The sequence below is a fragment of the Haemaphysalis longicornis genome, unplaced genomic scaffold (genome assembly GCF_048455015.1).
Source record: "Haemaphysalis longicornis isolate Haplotype H1 unplaced genomic scaffold, Haemaphysalis longicornis Haplotype H1 scaffold_12, whole genome shotgun sequence".
Taxonomy (NCBI): Eukaryota; Metazoa; Arthropoda; class Arachnida; order Ixodida; family Ixodidae; genus Haemaphysalis; species Haemaphysalis longicornis.
In genome coordinates, this window is record NW_027526225.1 from 32,050,464 (window position 1) to 32,076,803 (window position 26,340).

General features: G+C 47.0%; 1 protein-coding gene across 3 annotated transcripts in view; it reads right to left on the reverse strand.

The window, feature by feature from the left end:
• The window catches only part of LOC144162552 (receptor-type tyrosine-protein phosphatase T-like), a 616,771-nt gene that overhangs the window by 89,500 nt on the left and 500,931 nt on the right, over positions 1-26,340 (reverse strand). Inside the window, exons 12-16 of one of the 3 annotated variants that reach the window (XM_077693137.1) lie at positions 21,383-21,516; positions 18,867-19,050; positions 18,728-18,798; positions 7,635-7,869; positions 1,899-2,207 (exon numbers count right to left, since the gene is read on the reverse strand). The exons of 1 other annotated variant lie outside the window; for it this stretch is intronic. In XM_077693137.1, the coding sequence (XP_077549263.1) occupies positions 1,899-2,207; positions 7,635-7,869; positions 18,728-18,798; positions 18,867-19,050; positions 21,383-21,516 (933 nt within the window). The remainder of the gene's footprint in view (positions 1-1,898; positions 2,208-7,634; positions 7,870-18,727; positions 18,799-18,866; positions 19,051-21,382; positions 21,517-26,340) is intronic. One more of the 3 variants, XM_077693138.1, reaches the window with a different exon arrangement.

The window sequence follows — 26,340 nt, forward strand, 5'->3', positions numbered from 1 at the left end:
GAAACTGAAACCCACTCTCGCGGTCCTTAGTTCCATAGCCCAGAAGCAATGACTCTGGATGTTCTCGTCGTTGCACGTACCATCTACTCTCTCGTTTTCTTCCCTCCCTCCCTGAGTGCACAGTCTCACCCGAATCCCACATCGCTCTGCGGCACATACAGAACCGCTCCCTACCACATGCACACCAACTGTAGGACAACAGACCGGTATCTGCACTAGAGCCATCTACCGCTTTACTTTCTTGTGTCCCTAGGGATAAAAGAATTGATGGGAATATGTTGGCGCATCAACTCGCTTGCGATAATATTTGCCAGGCACCGTTGATTCCCTCGCCCGGGCCCTCGGAGTTATGTGGGAGGCTCACCCGGCGCCGTTCATAAAGGCGGTCTGGATAAATGCATAGAACCCCACCCTCACCTATTACTCACGGCAGCAGAGTCTGAACTTCTCCGGTACATCAAAATGTGTTCTCTATGTTCGCCTATCTTTCTTTCGCTATCGATTCCACCTCTCGTGTCCCAACTGCCCCGCTGCCTATGGTGATTTACTCCATTGCATTTTGTACTGCCTGGAAACTCAGCTGTCTAGCCTCTATACATCACCTTTCCCTTCCAGCCCCACTTGGCTGAATGTAGTAGCGTTAAAGGGAAAGAGCAGCGACAATTGTTCGCCCAGGCAGTCGACATGCTGTGCCTGTAAGTTAGCCAAATAAAAAGCCCTCACTACTGCTACACTGCTACGTTGGGTTCGCGTCTCTACCTTCGCCTATATCGAGCTTACTTTTTAAAGTGGCCTCTTTTTTAGAGAAAAGTATCTGAAATAAGAATAACACAATGGGTTGTGCTAAGTATATGTCAGGTGGCGCTATCCGCCAACCCATAGTATGAGTTAAATTACCCCTTTTTAAGTTTTTTAACTTAAAGAACATTTTCCGTTTTATGTCAGTTGTCACCTCACCACGCATTGACGGTGCTGGTCCCACTTCGTGTTTCTGGCGCTTAAATCATTAACTGTCAGCACAATTTAAACTGATAATTGTTTTTCTATAACCGATATACCGGAACGGATCCAGTGCGTCTTTGCTACATTGACTAGGTCCCACTTTTCAACGTCATCGCTAAGAATTGCCAAAGGCTCAACGCGTTGTACTTTGCGCTTCGCCTCTCACATCACCAGGGCGCTGTTTGTGGTACCCTCAACTCAACGGTCAAAACAAAAAATATGGAGGAAGATCCATGCCTACCTCGGGGGAAAGTGTTTTAAAGAATTCTAACGATTGTATGCGGGCACATATTGTCATACATAGAGACACATCTCAGAAAAGTACTCTAACTTGGCCGATTCATAATCTTCTTGTTAACAAATGTAATCGCGTTATAGAGGAATCACCATCTATGCGTGTACTTTTAAAGCAAAAGAATATTATGTTTCTCTTTTGCATATGATCTTTCCGAATTTTGTATTTACACTCTTTATGTCTCGCGGGTTGTGCACAAGTCTGAAATGTAGGAAAACATGAACCTCTCTCTGTAGCTGTTTTTGGGACCTTTGGCGCTTTTTTTTCAAATCATGTACTAAAAATGCTAGCGTACCTGTTTTCTGTTGTTTTATACCCTGCCTACCCTTCTATGCATTAGATAATAGCCCTTTATTGCAGTATCTGTGTTCTTTTATTTATATTATTTGTATAATTTGGACTATAGTGATGTTGCTGTGTGTCTCGTGCAGCTGCTCTACGGTCCTAGTCAGGCCATCATATCGGTTGGCTTTCACTCATGAACCGCCGCATAGTGCTGTACAGTACAATAAATAAACAAATAAAAATAATAAAAATAAATAAATAAATAAATACCATACAACTTGAATTACTTTCAGGCGGGTTGCGGAAGCATTCTCACCGGCCGCAGTTGTGAGGAACGTCCTAGAAACCGAAGGTCCCCGCCGAATTGTTTCGGCAGCTACAGAGACTTCATATTTGGTGTAGGGACGGAGGGCTGTCAGGTTGACGGTAGTGAGCGAAGCGTCCACAGGAACTTCAGTTTGAATCTGCTCGTATTGGGGGCAATCCCGGATTCGGAGCGCCAAAGGCTTGTACAGGACCAAGTAGCCGCGAAGGATTCCGTTTGCTTTCTGTGGAGGGCTCCACGAAAGCAGTGCCTCCCGAGCTCCAGCCTTCTTTATCTGCACGTCTGAAACATTGCCTGGAGCTGGACAGAACATAAAAAAGTTTAGATTTAGAGGCTGTTTTTTTGTCATTCAATTGTGCACAAAATCATCTCGCAGGAAAAGAATGATAATTTCTGAACATTGAACAGGACACAATACTAACGGAAACGTGCAACCCATGGGGAAAATGGTGTACCCGGCTCAATATAGAGACACATGCCAACTGTGCAATAAAGACCCCACTCTCTACCACACCACATGGGAACGCCAAAGCACAACGGGTGTCCTCAAAATAAAGAAAAAAACCCAAGTCGGTGCATTGGGAGGCCCCGCTGGCCAGCGACTGCTGCGAAGACCAGATAGGTGTGATTCAGAGGGCAACCAAAGAAGCAGAGGCCGTCGGAACCATGGACCAAGCGTATACCACCCTTGCTGACCCCGTGGGGAGCTGTAGCACGCGGTACAAGACCCCGGTGCAGTGCCGCCCAACCACTCAAAAAAGACGTAAATAAAGGTTTTCCTAGTCAAGCCCCTTCAGAGAAGAGAAAATACCATCTGCAAGGTAAGTTATGGGAACTGTGGCTCTGTACAAAGAGAAAGGTCGCGCCCAAGAATGCCGGAGCGTATCTTGAGGAACAAAGCTACGGAGAAAGAGAAAAAGTCGCCTGTTTTAATCACGGCATTTTAAAACTTGAGACGGTATTGAAAAGTGTTTCCCCGATAATTACAGCAGCTGCCCAGCCTGTTTAGAGCCACAGGAAAACGGTATTGTAGGCTTACAGCACAAACCAATGCGTAATAAAAATTCGCCCGTCCACGCCACAGAGATGGTGGACCCATACTCTACTTTGTATTTTTTGGCTAACGGATTACATCGGCATTTCTGTATTAGGGCAAAAGAATATTTTTAGGAAACCAAACATGCATTTTGTCTTCATGGCCTCTTAGGAGAGCATTCGTGTTCACAAAAAAGCGGTGTGGAATTTTCGTGTACCCGAGCTGCAACATGCGTCTCCGCCCACACCACCGCTGCCCCCCTGCCGGCCATCGTCGCTCCAGTTGTGCTTCCCAGAGTCACTCGCTGCTGTGCTTGGATTGCTCGCTCTCTCCGATTCGTCGTTCCCAGTTACCAAAGCCTGTAGATGCGAGAGTGGAGCCTCGTTATCTATAAACCCAGCCAATCCCTTTCCCCTTACTTCTAAGGCCTTTTCAACCTGGTTTTTCTGGTGCATGAGCTGGGGTTGCCCTGGATGAGTTTTTTTTAATGCCAGGTTTTCCTTTCGCCTTGCCTATAAAGCTTCGCCCTAAAACAACGTGCAACAACACTCCTCTGTTTGCGCAATCATGAAGTTCCAAGAAATAGTTCGTAATACCGACAATGCGAGCATTTCAAAAGTGTGAACGTTGTATGTCAAACTTTGCTCAATGTATGCGAGATAAAGAAGACTACATAGGCCAATAAATGAAAAAAAGGGGCGCCCAGGCGCCCAGACCATCCGTTACACCAGCGAAGCTGATACGTACTGGCGGTGTATGCTGATGTGTTACTACGCGCGGTTCATTATTTGGGGCTCGGGCCCCTAGGCGCCAGGCGACGTCGACAGCCTTAGGGGCTCGGGCTGTCGGCGTCCCCTCTCGTCGTCGTCTCCTGTCATCACGGTAAATCAAGTCGTCAAACGGGGCTAAACAACAAGTGCACAATGAGGAAGACTGGTTCAAAATAAACTAACAATATTTAAAATAATTCATAAAACAGGAATTATCAGGATTTATTCCTTTAACAACAAGAATTTGTCAAATTTTGTCGCGAAATTGGTTTCTAACGCCAGATTTTCTTCTGTAAAGCATACTTCGTAGCATGCGGCGGCGAGTGTGACGAAGACAACTTACGCCCAGTATGTCTTATTTAATTGCCTAAATCCGGTTCAACGCAACAGAGGGCGCCACCGTCTCAGCAAGCGAGCGATTGCTCCTCCCTCCGGCGCTTCTCCGGCGCCCAACCAACGCGCGCCACGAGGCAAGAGAGGGACTTACAGTCTTTGAATACACTTGTACACTGCGTGCTTCACTCCTCCCCAGATTTCATGTTAGTGGCGATGGCACGGGATTTTTCTCGTTATACGTCAGGTGGTTGTGGTATTTGCTTTGGTTCCCCTTCCTGCTCGCTGCGTCGCTGTTTGGAAATCGCCTGCTGCTCGTGTGCACGTCTGACGCATGGCCTACCCATTCCGAAGTAACGTGCGGATGGTGTTTTCCATTGTACCGTTGACGCTGCTCGTACCGCACTCCAGACCACCCTCGCGCACCGTTATCGCTTGAACTGTAATTCACGCAGCAGCTTGCTCCGTGCGCGCTACGCAGTGTGAGAGATAAACCCAGCCGAACCCTCTTCGCTTACGTCGAACTCCTTTCTAATGTCCTTTTAACTCATACTTTTGTGGAGAGAGAAATAAACGTTTAATAAAAACGAGCAAAGTTGGGGCTAGATGGCAGGGGCGTGGTACCAGCAATTTTCTGAGTACGCAGGAACGGGGAAATTTTCTTTCACCCAGCCATATAAAGCTTTGTTTTAAAAGAACTTCTCTCGTTCAAACCGCCGACCCAAACATGGTACCATACTGTCAATTTCCCAAGATCCCATAGCGCGCATTTGTGAACGTAACTGCTCTCCTAAGGGGACCACGGAGACAAAATGCATGTTTGGTTGATTAAAAGGTTGCTTGGCCCCAATACAAAACATACCAATATCATCGGTAACACAAAAATACATTATAGAGATAGGAAAATAGATGAAGGAGTGGCGACACCCATTCACGTGCTTGCGGGGTTTATAGGACATCGCAGAATCTTGCTTGCGCAACTGACGGCCGCTGACCAGTGCTACCTCCAAGAAACATGACTATGCGATTGAAGCGGTGCCTCTACCTCCAAGTCATCATCACACTTCAATGCTAACATGCAGTTAACACAAACATTTTTCAGTGTTCCCTGTATTGCGTCACTAAAGAAGCATGTAGTGCTAAATTGAAAACCGTTGCTTAATTTCCTTTCTTTATTTACGTAAAAACGTCTCCAAGATTCCATCAAAATGCATCATAATATATTTTAATAGAATCCGTCTTGAGGGATCTGTCTATCAGAAATACACAAAAAATCTACTTATTCTACATGTGAAGCTCCACTCCACAGATTTTGTTTCACAAGCCAGCCCAGGAATAATGTACGTCACAAGAATTTCAGTACGTATGTATGTATGTATGTATGCATGTATGTATGTATGTATGTATGTATGTATGTATGTATGTATGTATGTATGTATGTATGTATGTATGTATGTATGTATGTATGTATGTATGTATGTATGTATGTATGTATGTATGTACGCACGTATGTATGTATGTACGTATGTACGTATGTATGTATGTATGTATGTATGTATGTATGTATGTATGTATGTATGTATGTATGTATGTATGTATGTATGTATGTATGTATGTATGTATGTATGTATGTATGTATGTATGTATGTATGTATGTATGTATGTATGTATGTAGGGAGCAATAAAACTTGGAAGTTGGTAGAGAGCACAAGAAAACTTCGAACAAGGTAGAAACAGCGATTGTTCCCAATGTTTCAACAGACTTGCCTTCGTCAGGGACTTGCTGAGACCTGCCTTCAGTAGGGCCCAGACGAAGGCCAGTATTTTTGATGAAACGTTGCAACAATCGTCGTTTCTACCTTGTTCGAAGTTTGCTTGTAAGTATGTATGTATGTATGTATGTATGTATGTATGTATGTATGTATGTATGTATGTATGTATGTATGTATGTATGTATGTATGTATGCATGCATGCATGCATGTATGTATGTATGTATGTACGTGGCATGTATGGATGCACGTATGTGTTTATGTATACATGTATGAAAGTATGCATGTACGTATGTACAACCTTGTAGAATTTTTTTAGGCCAATAGTAAGCCTTCCCGACCACAAAATTCAAAAGTAACTACCTTTAAATATGACAAAATAAATTATGACAGTAAGAAAGAAAGGTGTTTTCCCTAGCTTTCCGGCATAAAAACTTTCAACCTCGCTTGTGATGTAACCTTGTACATTAAATGACTGCGGCCGGCGCATTTCCGGCTTGGCCTAAAAAACTGTTGAAAAAGACTGTACATATGTACATTCATGCATGTTTGCATGCATGTATGTTATGTATGTGTTTATGTAGCTTAATTGAGCGAAGTTTACGTTAAAATTGGAGTCAGTATGATTGTAACGAGGCAATGTTTCGAATGAATTAAACTTGTGTTTTGTCTGCATGGCCCCTTTGAATGCCAGCGTTCCCTGGCCCACGCTTGCAGTCCTGCGGAGTACACGAGCGATGCTACATGTATTTGCTCTGCCTATTTAGGCGCGACGTTTCCTTAAATTAACCTTTGAACGGCTCCTTTCTCCGCTGGACTGCAACAGGGCTTGCCCATTTTAGCATATCGTTACCGTGTTCGCGTAACCGTTTACCGTGTTACCGGACGACGGAGTTTCCGTTTACCGATGAAAACGGTAGGGCACGTTTTAGCACTCCGTTTGCGGTTTGCGTATTCCCGCCGCCGTGGCGAAGTAGGGACATCTGATGAATTAGTCTCAAAGTAAATCACGCATAATTTTGCTGCTCATATCTACTTGCATTTGTTTAAAGTAACTTGAATATTTCACTTTTCGGGTGAAGCATTCACACTAACTGTAGTTGTTTTGAGAATACTGTAGCCACCACTTGTAGAGCTTTAAAAAGAAAACGTGTTGATGGCACCATCTACTGAGTAGAGTTAGCATCAAGGTACAATAGAATTCGCCCCCGCGCTAAATATTTACGCAAGAAATGAGTAAAATATGTCGTAGTAATTACTCAATAACCTAGCCTACCTAGCCCAGCACGATGTCCGAGGCCTAAAAGCACTTTGCAAGCTACAAACGTATCTGAACTATTTGAGGCAGGGAAGGCTTAGCACGAGTAGGGACGGTCATTTTCGTCGCCCGTCTGAGAAAAATGCCGTTTGGTGCTTTCCTGAGTTATATTTAACAAAAAAAGCGTAATAATCAGCATCAACTAAGATTAATTTTATCGGCTGTACCAAGCATAAAGAGTAGAGCGGACTACATTTGCTGTAATCAATACGCGACGGTACACTTCATCTGCTCAGGAAGCGCGCTGGCGATGGTAAAGCCAGTGCCGGTAAGTTACCGTTCACGGTAACTCTCGCGCATGCGCAGTGGACTCCTGCTAACGCGGTAAATGGTAACGCAAACACGGTAACGCTATGCTAAAACTCCCTAATGTCATTCTGGGTCCCTGAAGGCTCATTGTTGATGATATTTGTTTAGCAGCGCAGCAGTTGTTTTGTCCGGAAAATTCTCCAACCTTAAGCGAGCGGTTGTCTCCCCTCCCACCATAAGTATAAAGTTACCGTCTTCTGCCGAGGTGACGTTGTACTTCTGGGTCCACGGGCTGTACTTGTAATTGGGTGTTCTCAGTCTCAAACGGATGCCTACACGGGTGTACGGCTCCACTGAGATTCGGTACTCCTCCACGAACATGGACCCGAACTGTGTGAGGTTAAATTCCTGATTTTTTCCATACACCCCATCCACTTCGAGGATGACGCTGACGCTCCAGCAAGACCATTTTTCGCGACCTGGGTTCTGCAAGCAGTAAACCAAAAATGAAGTGTCATTAGAAACGTGATGAAACTGTCCCGCAGTGAAGAATCAAGAGAAGTTTCTGTAGAAATAATGTTTATTTGAGCCAAGTTGTGCTCCGCAAACAAACTTGTGATCGCTTCGAACACAGATAAGATAGCCGAGGGTCGGCCACGCAGTGGCAACAGCACACATGACTAATCAAAACACACTCCAGGGTTCATGGCAATACCAATGATTTCTCCTAGAAGAGGTACCTGGGTGACCAACTCTCTTGGTGTGGTGTTTATGAACCATTGAACACGATAGCCGTGTTGCACATTACGCCTGCTCAGGCGCGATACTTGGTGCACGTCTACGGCGGGGGCTCCTGTGGTCGGCATACGTCTCGCCTGGGGTTCGATGTAGGCTGAGCGGCGCTGGAGCGCCACAGTGTTTAGTAAATGTAGCGTAAATGTTAGAAACCACTTACACAATTTTCTCTCGAAAATGTTTTTTTTACTGTCATCCTAATCGGTTCGCACGTACTGTTCCTGGGTCTATGGCAAGCCTCTGCTGCCTTTGGTGTATCAGCACCACCTGGTGGCCTTGAGATAGCAGGATATGCTTTGAAACGTACTGATTAGTTTGTCCCTGCACCCACCGAAATCAATACAACGCGAAGCGTCGCTTCTAGTGTCCAGGTCGTTCGGCGGATAAGTCCTCACCCAAACAATAACGCAGAGGGATGCCAAAGGCCGCAGTTGTTAGGGTAAAACTGCTAGAAGTTGAAATTTTCAAGTTCTTGTACATTGATGTGTAATGTGACTGCAGTGGCTTAGTATGGCTATGCTGCAATCGCAGCGTTGTGTAGTTTACCACGGGAATGCTGCCGTATCGATTATTATTGCGACTGTGCAAAGGTAGTTTCGCATCCTACGAAGGACTTGAAATGGATATCATTTCCAGAATATTCGCAAAGTTGTGAAGCTGTCGGTCCTTTGTCGCCACCTATCGCACTGTGAACGCGTAAAAATTCGTCATTGAATGGGGCAATGATAATAGTTTATGCGCATACGTACAAACACCTACATACGTACAACTTACATACATACATACATACATACATACATATATAAATACACACATACATAGATACATAAATACATACCTATATACATGTCGGAACGAAAATTATGAGTCTAGAACGCCGGAGCAAGCACAGGCAAGGCGATGTTCGTACATTTTTTTCCATACAAATAGTGCTGAAAGGTTATGAAAGAACAAAATGTTGAAAAACTCGTCGCCCAAGTGACGCGGCGGTGCGCGTCGCCGGACTCGACCAAGTTGTGCTATGGCAAGCTCGCGGAATGCGAAGTACTGCTCGTGGAAGCCTGTCCGAGCAAATTGACGACGACGCCAAGATGCATTATTTTCCACGCGATGACATGCAGCGCTAAACGTGGACTGAGTTCGTGCGCGGCGGCGGCCGCAAGAACTGCCGCCCAAGTCAGCGGGCTCGGCGTTGCTCGCGTCAGCTTGGGTGTTGGGAACTTTAGGCTTAGTATCGTGGCGAATATTTTATCGCCGGTATCTGTGCAACTGCGAATGACCATCCCTTACACAACTTTTCACCACACTATCATCCCCTTTTTCGCATACTGAGCTTTATTTTGGCGATAATTTCCGTTTCAGCGATCGGTGACCAAGACATCTGCCGTGGCCTGTTTTGATTCTAGCGCGCAGGTGGCGCCATCTTTCGGCCGCTCGCCGCATAGTGGTCTCCAGAAAGCAAAGCCTCGCCGAGTACCTGAAACATAGGGAAGAACCAGCGCCGATGCCATATTACCGTGGCGACAGGGAGAGTACCCTGCTGTTCCAGGCATGCACGGGATCCCTGCTCACGCAGCAAAGGCGACACAAGCTATTCGGCGCGGACCCAACGTGTCGGCTATGCGGAGCGCAGAGCGAGACGATACAGCATGTGATCCAGGAATGTACAAAACTAAACGACGAATATCAGGAAGCGACGACATTAACCGATAGCCTGGCATTCACGGGCGTCTCCGAAAAAACAAAAGAGCAGCAGGTATTGCACACCAAACGACGACTGCGTCGTTGGGAGCAGTACTGCCGAAGTTTAGAAAAGGTCCCCACTCGGCGTATTTCCTGTATAGATCAAGTGGGGAGCTAAGTGGACCGACCCGCCGGACCTACCAGCCGGACGGACCAGTTGTTAGTAGCGCTCGTGTTGTGTACTCCTCTCTCGTCCCGTTTAATTTGCGCTGGTAAATCATGACTGTATACCAACTAGCCCAGTTCTCGACCGATGGCCTCACTTCTCTGCTACAACCGAACCGGCCGTGGGGGGACCGGCTTTCCACGCGCGTGTGCGAGCGTGCTCGGTGCGTGCGTGTGTAGTGTGTGTACCACAGAACAGTGTACTTTGACACCCGTGGTGCCTCCTGGCGTTGCAAAAGAAAACTACTGTGCCAGCAAACGCTCTGGTGGTGCTGGTGCAAATACTCGATCCCAAACACCACACCACGGGTGGCAACAATTTCTTAACAATTTCTCCGTATGTGCAAACATATGTTCGAGCTTCCTGTGTCGCTTGATGCGCCTGCCCTGTGTCAAAAGGGATCAGGACCACGAACTTACTTACTTATTTACCGCGGTGCCGGCAGTGCTGGGTCGGAGCGCCGAACCTCCGCTGCCGGTCAGCGTAGGCTTACCATCACGGCAAATATCTGAACGCTGCTTTTAAATTCAGCGCTGATAACAACCCCTAGCACAATTTTTCAACCACTCTAACATGTACTTCCTCGCATGTGGAACTTTTTTTTCGCGATCAGATTGACTAGAAGAGTGGCGACAAGCTGTTGCTATCACGGTCTGCGCCGGTTCGAACCGCAGTGATATTAAAAAACGGACGACGGCGAAGACATCGCCAACCTAATCGCCTGGCCAAATAAAGTTGTTCTGTCTGTCGGGTGGCAGCGACTCACCCGAGTCTGACGATTCTGACGACATGTCAACTGCGCGGGCGAGTGCGGACCACGTGCAATCGCAGCAGACGATGCGGCAAACGTCCCTGACGTTACGGGTGAGACCTTGATGTAAGGCTGGCCTTCGAACGGCCATTTTCCCGTGCGGTGACCAAATTTGAAACTGGGTGCAATAAACATGCTATAATTAATTCTGTGTCGGCGGCTGACGGCTTTCGGTTCGATTTTCGTAATTACTGGGCCAATAGGTATTCTTTACAGCATAAAAACTGAAAGCGAGAAATTTCGTGTCAGTACTTCTTTAAGAAAGATGCAGCGTTCTCTTGCGGCCCCGCGCAAGAGTCGGCTTTTTCCGCGCTCATCGGCCACTTATCGAACCCGCCAGTCCTGGCTCACTTTGACAGCTCTGCTCCGACGGAAATCCGCGCAGACGCCAGCGGCAATGGCATAAGAGCGGTGCTGACCCAAACACAGGCGGGCCTCGACCGGGTGATAGCTTATGCAAGCCATCTGTTGTCCCCATCCGAGCGCAACTAGTCTATAACGGAGCGCGAATGCCTTGCTATGGTGCGTGCCGTCGGCAAATTTAGACAATACCTGTACGGCAGGCAATTTACCGTTGTAACCGACCACCACACCTTATGCTGGCTTTCTTCTCTGGAAGATCCCAGAGGTCGCCTTTCTCGCTGGGCTCAATACCTCCAAGACCATGATTATTCAGTTGTGTACAAGTCCGGTAAACTGCACAGAGATGCCTACTGTTTATCTGGTCATCACATCGACGAGCCTCCCACTGATGAGCCCAACACGGATATTAGTGTCTTTTCTTTGTCGGACTTCAAAGACATCGGGGACCACCAGCGCCGTTCTCTGAACTTTGTGCCTATTATCGACCGTCTCCACTCACAGCCAGCGGACCCTTCTCTAAACGCGTTCGTGCTGCGGGATGGTATCCTATACCGCCGCAACTTCCGGGCTGATGGACCTGACCTGCTCCTGGCGGTACCCGAGCAATTTCGCCCGGATGTCCTCCGACAGCTTCACGACGAGCCGATGGCTGGCCACCTTGGCGCTGCTCGCACTTACGACCGCATCCGCCGGCGATTTTACTGGCCAGGGATCTACCGGACTGTGCGTCAATATGTCGCGGCATGCGATCCTTGCCAATGTCCGAAAACGCCCCCATTACGTGCCGCCGGCCAGTTGCAACCTTTCGAAATTCCCACCGAACCATTTTATCGTGTTGGCTTAGACCTTTTAGGCACATTTCCGTTGTCCTCCTCCGGGAATCATTGGATTGCGGTAGCCACAGACTATGCTACCCGCTACGCTATCACCCGTGCGCTCCCCACGAGCTGTGCTACAGATGTCGCTGATTTCCTCCTGGAGGACGTCATCCTGCGTCATGGTGCTCCGCGACAGTTGCTCACGGACCGTGGCCGGTACTTTTTTGTTACAGGTTGTCGAGGACCTCATTCGCTCTTGTGAAACAAAGCACAAACTGACGGCTGCATACCACCCTCAAACAAATGGCCTAACTGAGCGGCTCAACAAAATGCTCACTGACATGCTTGCAATGTACGTTTCCACAGACCATCGAGATGGAGACATTACACTACCTTACGTCACTTTTGCCTATAATTCCTCCCGGTACGACACTGCTGGATATTCTCCTTTCTTCCTTGTTTTTGGCCGTGAGCCTACTTTACCGTTCGACCGTTCGACACCACCCTACCGAATTCAAGTGAGCCGACCACTGCATATGCTCGTGACGTCATCGCCCACGCTGAACTGGCACGCCAGGTTGCCAGAGAACGACTATTGGCATCACAAGCATCCCCGAAGTCTCGATACGACGAGCGCCACCGCCCTGCACACTTTCCTCCTGGCTCCTTGGTTCTTTTGTGGACCCCTTCTCGCTGAGTTGGACTGTCTGAGAAGCTCATGTCCACCTTCACTGTCCCCTACCGCGTCAAGCGTGCCGTCACCCCCGTCACCTACGAAATCGTGCCTGTGTTGCCTTCGACCTCGTCTGGGACTCAGCACCTCAGCTCGTTCACATGAGCCGCCTCAAGCCGTACCACCGACGGAGTCTACCTGCTACTGCTCCTCCATCATAACGGGCACTGGGACGGTGCTTCTGCGGCGGGGGAGTTGTGCCACAGACTTTGGCCAGCTTCCCGAGAAACCTACACGGAGCATACCCGCATATCCATGTGGCCAATCTCTCCCTATCTGGGTATGTCCTCCGGTGGAAAGACGCTGGTAGATGACCAACGTAATGAAGAGAAGGTAGACAAAGTCCGAGCTCCCGCTGGACTGGGTTCGCGCCGCTCTCCCGGTGGCTACGGTGTCTTTGTAAAGACACATTCTTCCTGACTACCTATATCTGCGTTGTCACGTGACAATATCATCATCATCATCATCATCATCACATCATGCAAGAAATGTGCGCACTGCAAATGTATTCAGTTACCCGACATGGAGCTGCAAGCTTCGAAGACGGGTGAGCGGCCCTTTCTGTGTAATCTATGCGTATGCTCGGCCGCGGAGGCTGCGGGTAGTACTAGCGACGGGTCCGGCCGAGAGCGCCCGCGAATTCCCCCGTGCTGCAACAACTGGACGGCTCTGCCGGACTTCACATCCTTGGAGGAGATGCTGCGAACTCCGCGAAATGCAACGCCCTCGAGGGACTTTCTTTTTTGACGGACGATGTCGCAAAATTGAGAGATTCAAACGACCGCCGGTGTAGCGAGAACGCACGTGCTTTCGCCAAGCAGGCAGAGATAATCGCTTCGCTGCGGGCGGAAGTTCGCAGCCCTCGACAGGAGCGGCTACCGCGGTCCGGTCCCCGTACCTCCCGAACGGCCTGCGTCCCCCCCCCCTCCTCCCGCTTCCACACCTGAGCTCAATGGGACGCTGACGACCCCTAGCACGCAGCGTGGGCTCCATTCATCGCTCGACCCCGTTGTGGCGAAAAGAAACAGAACACCTTCCCATTCAATGCTGGAGGAGCTGACCGGTGCTTGCCAACCTCTGCGCCTTGCCTTTTGCCAACTGCTGTGTCCGCTGAGGAGCCTTGTGATGACTCGGCCCTGACAAAGGGAGCGGGGGTGCGGTGTGTGCGGGTGCGTCTTATTCATGCCGCATCTCTCTCGTGCAGAGTTCAAACGTCCGAGACACATCTTTGTGTCTAAACAGTCACCCTGCGTTACCTCACTTAACTGACGGAGTACTTGACGACTGTGCACGTCGCACCTCTGACTTGCAAGCGGCTGAAAACTAAGTACACCTTCGACGCTTCTTCCTTTGTGACTGCCGACGAGGGCTCTTTCCAGCGCCTGGTGCTTGCTTCTGGCCCAAGGGCTGTCTGTACAATCCCTTCCGTTGAACGCTTCGCACCAAAGCCTTCGCTTCAAAGCGTCTGAATTCTTTTCAAATGCGATTTCTTCAAAATTTCCTATTATAGTTGTTTCTGAAACCTGACTTTGTGGTGACCTTCGCTCATATGATTATTTTCTAACAATATACCAAGATGTTCGTAAAGATAGGGACTTTTCTGGGGTTAAACAAGAGGCAGGGGGGTGTTAGTTTCTATTCGGCGTCAGGAACCTGAGGGCGACGAGTCTGTCTGGCTGGACATTCGTCTGACTGGGAGCGAGAAGCTTTAATAACGGCGTTTTATATTCCACCTGATGTTGCTATTTCTTTGTCAAATAAGCTCCTTACATCTATAGAGGAAGTTTGCTGATCACACCCGAATCACCAGCATATCATTCTGCGTGATTTCAATACACTTGGTGTGCAATCGGAGAATTTTACCCATCACCACTACAATTGCTACGTACAACAGAAATCCGGCGTGATTTTACGCTTCGTTGACTTCACACCCATGGTGCAACTGAATGATATCAAAGACAGCTCTCAAAATATCTTGGATCTTTGCTTTTCAGACATTCAAAACGGGCGAGTATCGTTGTCTGATATCTCTTTTGTCAATCCCGACAAGCTTCATCCTCCTTTTTTAGTTTATGCTCCCGTCTAGATTCAGAGTTGCAGTGCGTCACTGAACAATAATGAATTATCTCCCTACTGTTATGCCCGTGGTGATTACATTAGCTCGTGTAACTTATTTTCTTCGTTTGATTGTTAGAAATTCAACAACTACCTGATTGCGATGCGCAGGTCGAGCGATTCTCTGAAGTCGCCCAAATCGGCTTGGATCAGTCTATCTCCAACTGCAAACCCTGCCGTCGAAAACACCCCTTCTGTTTTTCTAATGAACTGCGTACCGCACTTAAATAAGAGACCGCTGCCACAGAAAATATAAGAAAATCGGGCTTGATGAACGGAAAGAGGACTTCCGCTCTTGCCGTATAATCTGTAAAAGTCCTTCTGAGCGGGACCAGCACTCCCATGTCGATTCTACTGAGAGCAGCGTAAATTCCCAGAGTGCAACATTTTGGATATATATTCGATCCCGTAACAAACACTCATATGAGCACATCCGTCTTGTTGATTCCTCTGAGGAAGAAGTTCATGATGTCAGAAACCATTTTGGGCCGCGATTTACTAGTACATATGGCCAGCGTGATGACAGTGAAACAAACGTAATGTTGAATCATGTACAAGGCTCTAGCTTAGTACTATTGGAGGAGCAGTTTGGTCCTGGAGAGTATAAGGCGCATGAAACCGTCGCTGTTGTGTGGCCCGGACGGAATACCTCCTGGTATTTTAAAAACTTTCAGCAGCATTTTTGTTCCTGTTTTACGGGGATATCCAGCGAATGCTTAAAAGCAAACATGGTCCTTCGCCAGTGGAAAATATCTCGCTGACGGCCATTTTAAGTCAGGCATCAAATCTGGTGCAAAACAACTTTAGAGCAGGATCTCTTCTTTGTGCTGCCTGCAAGCATTTTGAGACAGCGCTGCACAAGGTATTGTCAAGTTCTGCACAGCATTTTCGAACAAGTAAACAGCACGGTTTTGTGTCAGGAAGGTCGACAACAACCAATCTCGCCTGCTTCATAAAGCAGGCCTCGGCTGAATTTTCCGAGAGAGGCAAGTTGGACGTTTTCTACGGTGACCTGAGCAAAGCATTTGATGTCTGCGAAGCGTTGTTACTTGATAAGCTTTTGCAGTCGGGAATTCATACACCACTCGAGGCATTGCTTGGTAGTTGTGTAGGCAATCGCTTCAGCTGCGTCAGAGTTGATAGTAAGACGTCCTCTATGTATAGATCAACTTATGGTGTGCCCCAAGGCTCCGTGTAGGGCCCTCTTTTGTTCTCCATTCTTGGAAAGGATGTGTCAGCCGGAATTACAAAGTCGCTGACGATATGAAGCTATTCAGACGCAATAAATCCATCGATGACTATGTTGATCTGCAGCGCTGTTCCGTGTACCAATGCCCAATGCGCTATAAAAATTTTCAATTTTGCTTTTGTAGCTCGCCAACTACGTCACAAACACGTGACCATGGTGCATATCGCCGCAAGTGAACCGCCAGTCCCTTTCCCTTCATGGGTACGAGCCCCTCGCACTTAGTTCCTTTCCTGCATGCGCGTGCACTCCATGCTCGCATACGGTTTGGCCTGCTATAGGAACACTGTACTGGGTTGAAGCCGCTGTGAGCGCAGCACTTTTTCTAACAAAGTTGCCTGTAGCACACGCCACGGCATTGACAAAGCAGTGGTCATTTCTCGGCCCATCATCACCTATTGTCTGCAGCGTGCTGGGCCAACAATTCACGGGGCTGACACTGAGACAAGGCGTAGAAAAAGACCGCCGTGATGAATGCATCAATTTCTCCTTACCATTTTAATTCCCTACAACCTGATTGGTCGGCTACAATATCAGTGACTGACGCCTTGTCACTTGCGCCGCTAAAACTGTTCATTTGTCTTGGCTTATGTTACAACATTACCAAAAGCCTCCTATGTTTTGGCAACCGTGGCTTCACTCGGGATAATTTGTTGGTGTCTCAGGCAGGGTGGCGACGTTCACGTAAATTAAATGTTATGAACAGAGGTCGGGATGAGCATGGCATCAATGAGGGACGCAGCACCTTAGGGGTTCGGGCTGTCAGCGTCTCATGTCATCGCTGTCGTTCGTCGTCGTATTCTCATGTGGTCACGGTACTAACACACAGGGAAACTCGTTTTACAACGCCTCGCGCTGAAACTTTTCATATCCATGTCCAAAACCGCGTACTAAATAAACTCTCCAGGACATTCGTTTATCCTTAGCGCTTGCTTACTTGCTTCTTATTCGCTTCGTACTCGCTTTAACTTTAAAATTTGCAGTTATTTGTTTCGAATTTCTCTTCTCTTCCGCCATCGGAATTCGGATGTCGCGTATATCAGCGCGCGCCGCGTGGCAAGAGAGGGACTTGCAATCTTTGAATACACGTATAAACCGCATTCTTTGTCCCTATATGTTTCATAGTGGAGATGGCAAGGTTTTTCTTCAACATTACAAATGACGCTCTCAACCACCAGGATATGGAAAATTGCGCTGCTGCTTGTGCGGCAAACATCAGCTCAACTTGCCTGTAGATAGCTTTGCAGTAAACCACTGAAGCGGGTGTGTAGTTGGGCTGGTGCACAGAAGAGGTGTTGTAGTTCCTTTGCGGATCTAGTACACGCTTTTGGAATATTTTCTTGCGAACTTGAGAAACTCCATTGAATGACTGGTATTAGTTTGAAATATTTATTTTGTCGACAACCAGATGGGCAGTTGTAATCATCTCAGCATGCCTAAAGAAATTTTTACTTGTCAACTGTGGCGCCCATCCTAGATCACTGAAACGCGTGCTAGGTTGCGCCCTCTGCCTAGCATGTCGTACATATGTAGATAAAATGTTTTTCTCAACACAACTGTTACCAGAAGCCTTCCATATAACTTCGACGATGGTTGAAACGCGGAGCTTTCATGCGTGCCAAAAAATACAGTCAAGTGCCAAAGTCAAACCTTCAAAGGTGAAAGTGCCCACCACCTGACAGCAAAGTCCAACATCAAGGATCAAGGTGCCAGCTAGGTGCCTGCGAGTCAAAGTCCAAGCTCAGCCGACAACAAATGAATCCCTTAGGAGAAAACTGAGCTTCCCTCCCCAACACATCGTCGTCGTTAGACCCTCACCTTTGACTGAAACTCAAACTGCCAAACTGCACTTCAGCTCAGCCAGTTCAAAGCCAAGTCTCGCCGTACGAACCAACAAAATGAAATCTTGAGCGACCCGAGTTCGATGATGGCGAAATCGTATAGAGATGTGGGCTTCATAAAGCGAGGGCCCCAGTTTCGATTCCGACCACGGAAAGCGTTTCTTGCCTGTTTCAACAGCATCATCATCGTGTGCACTCGTATAGTGTAAAGATAGCTTTCCTGCAGTGCCTTCTGTTTGTGACAGCGCTATTAGTGAAGACAAAATGCTTCGCTGTTATATTCTGGAGTGGAGTCTTCTCATTTACCCCCTCGTATACCTTATCGAGTGCTCACCGAAAAATGCATCAAAGTTTTGCTGAAAAATGTCTACGTCTAAACCAGGTTAGGGAATTCTAATACACTTGCTTTTACGGTCGGCCATAGGCACGTTTCATGACCCAATTTAAACCTATGCAGGTAGATTTATAGCTTTCTTGAAATTTGCAGTTTTATAAAGATTTGCTCTCTGGAGTTGGCTTTTTCATGGAGGTCATCTTAGAAGAGATATGCCCCGACAAGGCCCCAAGGATACAGTTCACTAGCACATGTCAATTTACTTCTGCGATCGATAAGCTGATGGCTGGGTAATTTTTACGTTGAATGGTATTCTAGTATATAAAATTGGCTTGTACTGAATGAACGAGGTTCATTTCCTCTGTTTTAAGACACTCACTTTCCACTTGACCAAGATCACTCTGGTGCTTCTGTTGTCAATTGTGACGTCGTAGGGTGCCATTTTTGGCGCTGAAAAAACAAACACAATAAATATTTGTCATCTTCAAGAACCTTGTCCATCCACTAGAGCTACTTACACCCGCAGGCGGTCCGGAACGTGGCAACAACGGCACCATGCTCTCTGTATTTTCCATCTGCATCCACAACCAAAACGCGAACCTCGTACTCCGTGTCACTTCGCAGCCCCGTCAGTGTGTGATTGTACACTTGTGTCTTGGTCAGCGCTGTCACGGTCTGGGTACTCCAAGTTTTGTTAGAGGCCTGAGTACATACAAGAATGACTTTTAGGTGCCCCTTGGAGGCAGTAAAAAAAGGGCAGTGCAAGTGTCGAGTATGCATAGGCAAAGTTCAAACCATTCAACCTTCAGCAGTTTCAAAGCATTCGGTAGTCAGACAGTTGTGACCCTTCTTATATCTTTTGCTGGCCCGTTAACTAAAGTCGTTAAAGTTACGAATCAGGTAATGTTCGAAAGAGCTCTCTTTGTCGTGATGGTTTGATATTTCCAAGCCTGGGGCCGAAACGTTTCGTGCCGCATAGGAAAGTTTGACATTCCCCTGAATGCAGCCGTACGGCTACAAAGGAAAGCTATACAGCTTCCTGAGAATTTTCGCAATTGAAGTAAAATTAGTCCTGGTCCAGGATTCGAACCCAGCACCACCGCTTAACCGGAGCAGTCGCTCTACCAACTTAGCTAACCAGGAGGCTAGTCATTTTGTAGCGCGAGAGTGAATTGATCAATAACTCGAAGTGAAGGGCAGGTATAAATCGACCAGATTTAAGAGAAATCCCCAAGGTGGAGTAACGTATTGCAAAGGACAGTTTGATATCCACCTGAATGCAGCCGTGCGGCTACAAAAGAAGGCTATACAGTTTCCTCAGAAAGTTCGCAGTTGAAGAAAATTCGTCTTGGTCCAGGATTCGCAGCTGGGACCACCGCTTAACGTTTAACACGCTCTGTAAAACGCCTGAAAATAGACGAGCACCTTGGTTTATGAGTTTGCGCCCAGTATCCCAGTAAACCTTCAAGCCATAAATTCTTTCCACACAGCTCATAACATGGCCCTTGTTTTTTATAGAAAATTCGATCTCGGTACAAGATTTTATTCAAACCGGGTCCCTGAAGATGTTTGTGCAACCGTTTACAGCAGTTCTAGTTGCACTTACAGCTTTGCTATGAAACCAATTAATTTATATCGTAAAATATTATCATCTGCCATCATCATCAGCAGCACCATCAGCATCAGCCTACTCAGGTCCGCTGGAGGACGAATGCCTCTCCCATTGATTTCCAACCGCTCCTGTCCTGCGCTACTCGAGTCCACAGTTTACCCCCGAATTCGTTTATATTCATCCCTCTATCGAATAATGGTCTTCCTACTCTTCTAGACCCTCCTCTTGGTATCCAGTCTGTTACCCTAATTGTCTACCGGTTGACGGTTCGTCTCACTACATGGCCAGCCCAACTGCATTTCTTTTTCTTTATTTGAACTACATCTTCTATTTTAGATTGTTCTCTGATCCAGGTAACTCGCTTCCTGTCCCTGAGTCTTACGCCTAACATTATTCGTTCCATGGCCCGTTGAGGCGACCTAATTTTCAATTCTAGTTGTTTAGTACGGTGCCAAGTTTCAGCTCCGTAAGTCATAACCGGCAGTAAGCACTGGTGGTGCGTTTTTCGTTTGAGTGACAGAGGTAGCTTACTTTTCATTATTTGTCAGTGCTTGCCAAGTGCTCCCCAGCCAATACCTATTTTGCGGCGGATTTCTCTCTCGTGGTTGGGGTCAGCAGCAACCATCTGTCCGAGGTAGTTATGTTGTTTTTCTTCTTCTAGCGTTTTGTTTCGTAAGCTGAAGAGGACGTTTTTGCCACCCTTATTTCTCATTCTTTTATATTTATTCACATTTATTTTTAGCCCCACAGTCGTGATTTCTAATTGTAGTCTCTCAAGCATAGTTTGCACGTGTTCTGCTGTCTCACCGAGCAAGACTGTGTCCTCTGCAAGCCTTAAATGTCTCAAGTATTCCCCGTTTATCCTTGATCCTATGTTTTCGCAGTCAAGCTTTCAAAACACCCCTCCAGACATGCTGTGAATAGTTCTGGCGAGATAGTACGTTGCTGTCTTACCCACTTTCGGATCAGGAATTTATCACTTTGCTTGTGGAGGGTTGTCCTGGCCGTGAATTCCTTATATATATCATCAAGAAGTCTTACGTAGGTCTCTTCTACTGCCTGTTCTTTTATAGCTTTTAGGACTGCTGTTGTGTGTATCGAGCCAATCGTTTTCTCATAACATGTAAATGCTATGGAAAGTGGTTTAATGTATGTTGCGGATTTTTCTATCACTTGATCGACAACGTGGATGTGATCCATGGTTCAGAACCCTTTCCTAAACCAAGCCTGCTGTCTGGGTGGTTGGAAATCCAGGCTGCAACCTATGTGGCTAAACCCATCTACGAGCGGGTTTCCTTAAAACTTTGGAATAACTGGCGCGACAGTTCGCGCCCACTCAAAAGCAGCCACGCGTAGCGAGAAAGCGAATTGAGTCATTAATTTTGTTCGTCATGTGCCGCCTCAAAGCAGGTGTTGGCCTACCTTGAACTCGATGCGGTATTTTTTAGGCTGTCCTTCGCCGTCGTCCCGGTTCTTGGTCCAAGAATAAAACCAAATAATCGCCTCTTTGTCGGTTATTCCGCGTACCCAAGGTTGGCTCTTTAGGAGCGGATAGCCTGAAATGTTAATGAAAAGAGTGATCACACAAAAATAAACGCAGTTTTACACAGTTCAACATCTACTGAAACAGAGGAGCTGTATTTTATTTTGAGTCGGCTCGAACATCGACAGGAGCTCTCCCAAAAATGCCAGCGACGTCGCCGCCCAGATTTTATGGTTCGCGCAAAGGTATTAACAGGTAAACATTAGCTGCGGAAGTCTCGCGCCGCTCTCACTCCCTGAGCAGAAGGGAGAGGAACCGGCACCTGCGAGACAACTGCGAGCTCTATCGGACGGTCTCGGAATCGCCGGCGAGCTGGTTCCAAGACCCAACGACAGAGGCCGCCGGTGGGCCTGGTAACCTGCTCCTAGTCCGCCTAGATGAGGTTTCAGAGTATCGACACTCTTTTCTGTCATTGTTCTATGCCGCCGACAGCAGCCATTGGTCGAACCGTGTCACGTGACATTTGTTTACCCCGGATATACCCATGGGCGCTGACATTTTCGTGCCTCTGTGTCGCCGTGCGCGCTCTACGATACGCGGTGACTTTTGGAGCACAGTGCGGCCATACGACACGCAGAGAATGAGTTTTCAAGCCCCCAGGCAGAGTAACGATGCCGTGATGCTCTGTAGTAAGCTGTTTGAACCGCCGGGAATGTGGAAAATGCCTGCATCGATTGCTGCTGGGAAAGAACGACAGCACCTAGCATAACCCACAGCCACTTCAAAAGGGCAGCTGAATTGGTGGCTCAGCGTAACCTAGAGCCACTAAATAAGCTATGCTAGCGTAACCGACCCTGAACCTATCGCACCCGTGCGCTGCCTCTAAATCTTTGAAAGTAAACACAGCTGTCATAGTTGCCAAGCGGCCCCGGACCAGTACCACCCGTCAATGTCAGCCACAATAGGGCGGATAAAGCTGGCCACCCTGGTGTCAGGCACCAAAATGGCTGCTGCAGTCCGTCACTGTCGTTACTCTTAAGCGCAGCTTCTTTAGTCGCTCTACCTGCTCCTACCCCTCAGTGACGCACGACCTTCAGCAGACGGACGAAAAGGAACCCTTTAAACACCTCTGCTGCTATGAAAGAGATGAGGCCTTGTGTCGCACGATCGTTATCTCTTGATTTTCTACTGGAGGGTGTGCCAGAAATTCCAACAGAGTTACGTAAAGTGGCTGATACTCGTATCCTGGGGGCTAAAACTTCCAGGATGCGAAGTCAGAAGAAAGCTTCATATCAATGTTTTGCAAACGATGACGTGATTTATTAAACATTTTAAAATTAAAAAGTCATAAGGACTGTGTTAAAAGCAACGCTTTCGGCGACCTCAAAACGCCATTGCCAAACACTGGGTCCGGTTCGACCTGACTGACCTCTAGTATTACAGGAGGCAGGTTTTTTAACGAACGTATCTGGCAGTTCTGTGCAACGGGAGTTTACCGTTTTTAAAAGTCACTGCGCTATGATAAACGATTGACAAAGGCTTGTTTAAGGGCAGGTTGGTATATTCTTGAATTTAATATAAACGAGCGCTGCACATTTAGACGAGAGATGGGGACAGTGAAAGAGACAAAACCAAAGGATGGTGCTTCATTGAGCTGTCAATAAACCAGTCGCTAGTTTGCACACCATCGTTTGGTTTTGTCGTTTAAACTGTCCCTGTACCTCGTCCAAATATGCAGCGCACGTAAATATTGTGATCAAAACGGTGCAGTAATTGAGCTGTTCCGTGATTCTGCAACGTGAAGCTCCGCGTTCCTGATTCAATATCAGGCAGCCATTCAATTTCACACGTTGAGTCAAGCGAGGCTTTGTTTGTTGAGAAATAAAGAAGCGGTGTATTTACGCGCCTTAAAAAAAGAGTGAACGGGCGCTGTATTGTCTTGCTCAGTATTTCTCTTTATGTTCGTTTGTCTTAGGGGATAATGCGATGCCCGCCCTTAGCTTGTTGTGTTGTGCTGCTGAGAACAAGGAAGCGGATTCAATCCCGGCCGTGGTGGCTGCTTTTCAGACGGAGGCGAAGAGCAATAACGTTTTCGAGATCTCGGGGCACGGTAAAGATTCCCAGGTGATAAAAATTAATTATAAACCCCCCATTACGGCGAGCCTCACAGCCTACTTGTAGCTTCTCGCGTCAAACCCCATGACTTGAATCATCTGATGCCATGGCTACCTTCGCGATATGCGTAATATATCGCATATACTTCAGCATACTTATAAATCAGCATATTTTTTGTGATATTGAGACGCACAGAAAAGCAACTGGGAAGAAATTGTGAATTGTAATTTCTTCGCACGTACAAACGTTTTATTTGTTTTCACTTTCTGAGACGAGGCTGCATACAGACAAAGGCAAAATCCAGATGGGCAGGCGCCAGTGTTTTTTCACTAAAACGAAGGAAGTACTTGTTACGCAGAAAGGTCACTTCTATTGATATTGTAGAATCTGCACAAGAACAGAGATTCAGGGTATGTACTTTACTTTGGTGGTGACAAACTGAATTAGCTCTGGCCAACCCAGTCCGCCCTCTCCACTTCTCTATGACAGCGGGATTAAAGGCAGCATCAAGACAAAATACAAGCTTATTTCAACATAAAGGCTGTTTGGCTCAATAATTAACAAAAATTTTGTCTGTAACTTCCAAGAAATAAACATTCAAGAAAACATGTGACGAAGGAGAAACTCTCCAGCCACTTTCCGGCAATTTTTCTAAGACGTCACAGAATCTCGTTTGTGCGATTGAAGTCCGTCTTCCTAAGCCACCGCCAAGATACATACATGGACGAATGGAGCAGGGGCTCTACATTCGTTTGATTCTATCAATTGAATTCTAACACAAAGTTAACAAACTGATAACGATGTTCTTATTGTTTCTCTCTATTGCGTTGCTGCTCCCGCTACTGAGTCATGGCTGACACGAGGGCACCACGAAATTTCAGTTTGTTTTCATATTGTTTCAGAATATTCGGTTAAAAACGCCTGGAGTTGGTGGAATAGAGGTCACTTAGTTACGAAAAGCCACTTTTTAAAAACTGAACCACGTTGTATTTTCTTTCCTCCTCATCCTCCTCATCACCATCCTCATGAGCCTGTCTGCGCCCACTGCAGGGAGAGGCCTCTCCCATAGATCACCAATTATCCCAGTGCTGTGCTGACTTCGACCAATTTATCCCCGCAAACTTCTTGATCTCATCTGCCCACCTAACTTTCTGCCGCTTCCTGCAACGCTTGCATTCTCCAGGGATCCACTGTACTACCCTAATGACCAAAGGTTATCTTGCCTTCGCATTACATGCCCTGCCCACGCCTATTTCGCCTTAGTTTCTACTAATGTGCCCTTAACACGCGTTTGTTCCCTGAACCACTCCGCTCTCTTCTTGTCCCTTAATGTTACACCTATCATCTTCCATTCCATAGCTCGCTGAGTCGTCCTCAATTTGAGTTGAACCCTCTTTGTAAGCCTCCAAGTTTCTGCCCAATAGGTGCGTACCGGTAACATGCAGCTGTCATACATGTTCTTCTTGATGGACAATGGTAGGCCGCCAATCATTATTTGAGAATGCCTTACGAATGCACTCCATCCAATTAATACCCTCGTAATTATCTCTGCATCTTGGTTCAGATCCGGGATCACTACTTGGCCTAAGATGATATATTCGCTTACCACTTCCACTGCCTCACCAGCTATCTCAAACCGCTGGGCTCTCCCGGGGCTATTGAGCAGCACTTTAGTTTTCTGCACATTAATTTTCAGGCCAACGATTCTACTTTGCTTCTCCAGTGCAGTAATCATAATTTTCAATTCGTCCCACCAGTTACTTTGCAAGGCAACGTCATTAGCAAACCTCAGGGTACTGCGGTATTCTCCATGAACCCTAATTCCCACCTGTTCGCAATGCAATGTTCTGAATACCTCTTGTACGCATGATGTGAATAACATTGGAGAGATTGTGTCTCTTTTTCTGACGGCCTTCTTTGTGGGTATTTTACTGCTCTCCTTATGGAGAGCACCAAATTTTTCTTCATGGCCTCTTTAAAGAATAGGGACTAAGCTAGCTGGTAGCCAGCACGTAATGAGCGAGAAGGTGCATGACCGATTTCTTCTCGGAAGCCAGGAATAATTCTTAAAATCTGACAAACTGTACTTCCGAAGCAGTCAATTATTCCTACCACATTACGCGCACCAGCCCGACAGTTAAACCTGAGTCTTCAATGAGCTCTGGTGCTATGCCAGAGAATTTTTTGTAGGTGTTGCTAATTTGCATCGGTGAAATTTAATTACATGCTCTCGTTCGTGCGGAAACATCTTTTATGCTACGAGACAAACACCACATCCCATGGTAACGTGAAAAAAAAGAGTTCGAAAAATGTATAACGAAACGGGTATTTTCACTTCCACATATTCATGGTGGGTATTCACGTAGATTATCGCGACATCATATGTCAATAAAAGCAGCTGCGAAGAGTGGGGTTTCGAAGATATTGTCAGAGCACTTCTAAATAAACAGATGGCAGGCCATGTTCACCACAAAGCATTAATGACCACACTTACTGCCAGCGTTATGGAGCCACCCGCGGGCTACTTTCAATGCGGAGCTGTTATAAGCTAAGTTCTGTCTAAAAACTACGTGCGTCGGCACTGAAGGGTGCGTAAAAAACCCAAATCCATAAAAGTGAATTCCGCAAGAGAGCCAACCTTGTGATGGAGGCTTTGCAGCTCTCAATGTAAAATAGGCAGCTTGAAAATCATCATCAACTGCCTATTTAGTTCTACTGCAGAACGCAGGCCTCTGCCATTCACCCTCAACTCCCCTCCCCCCCCCCCCCCCGATCCTGTTTT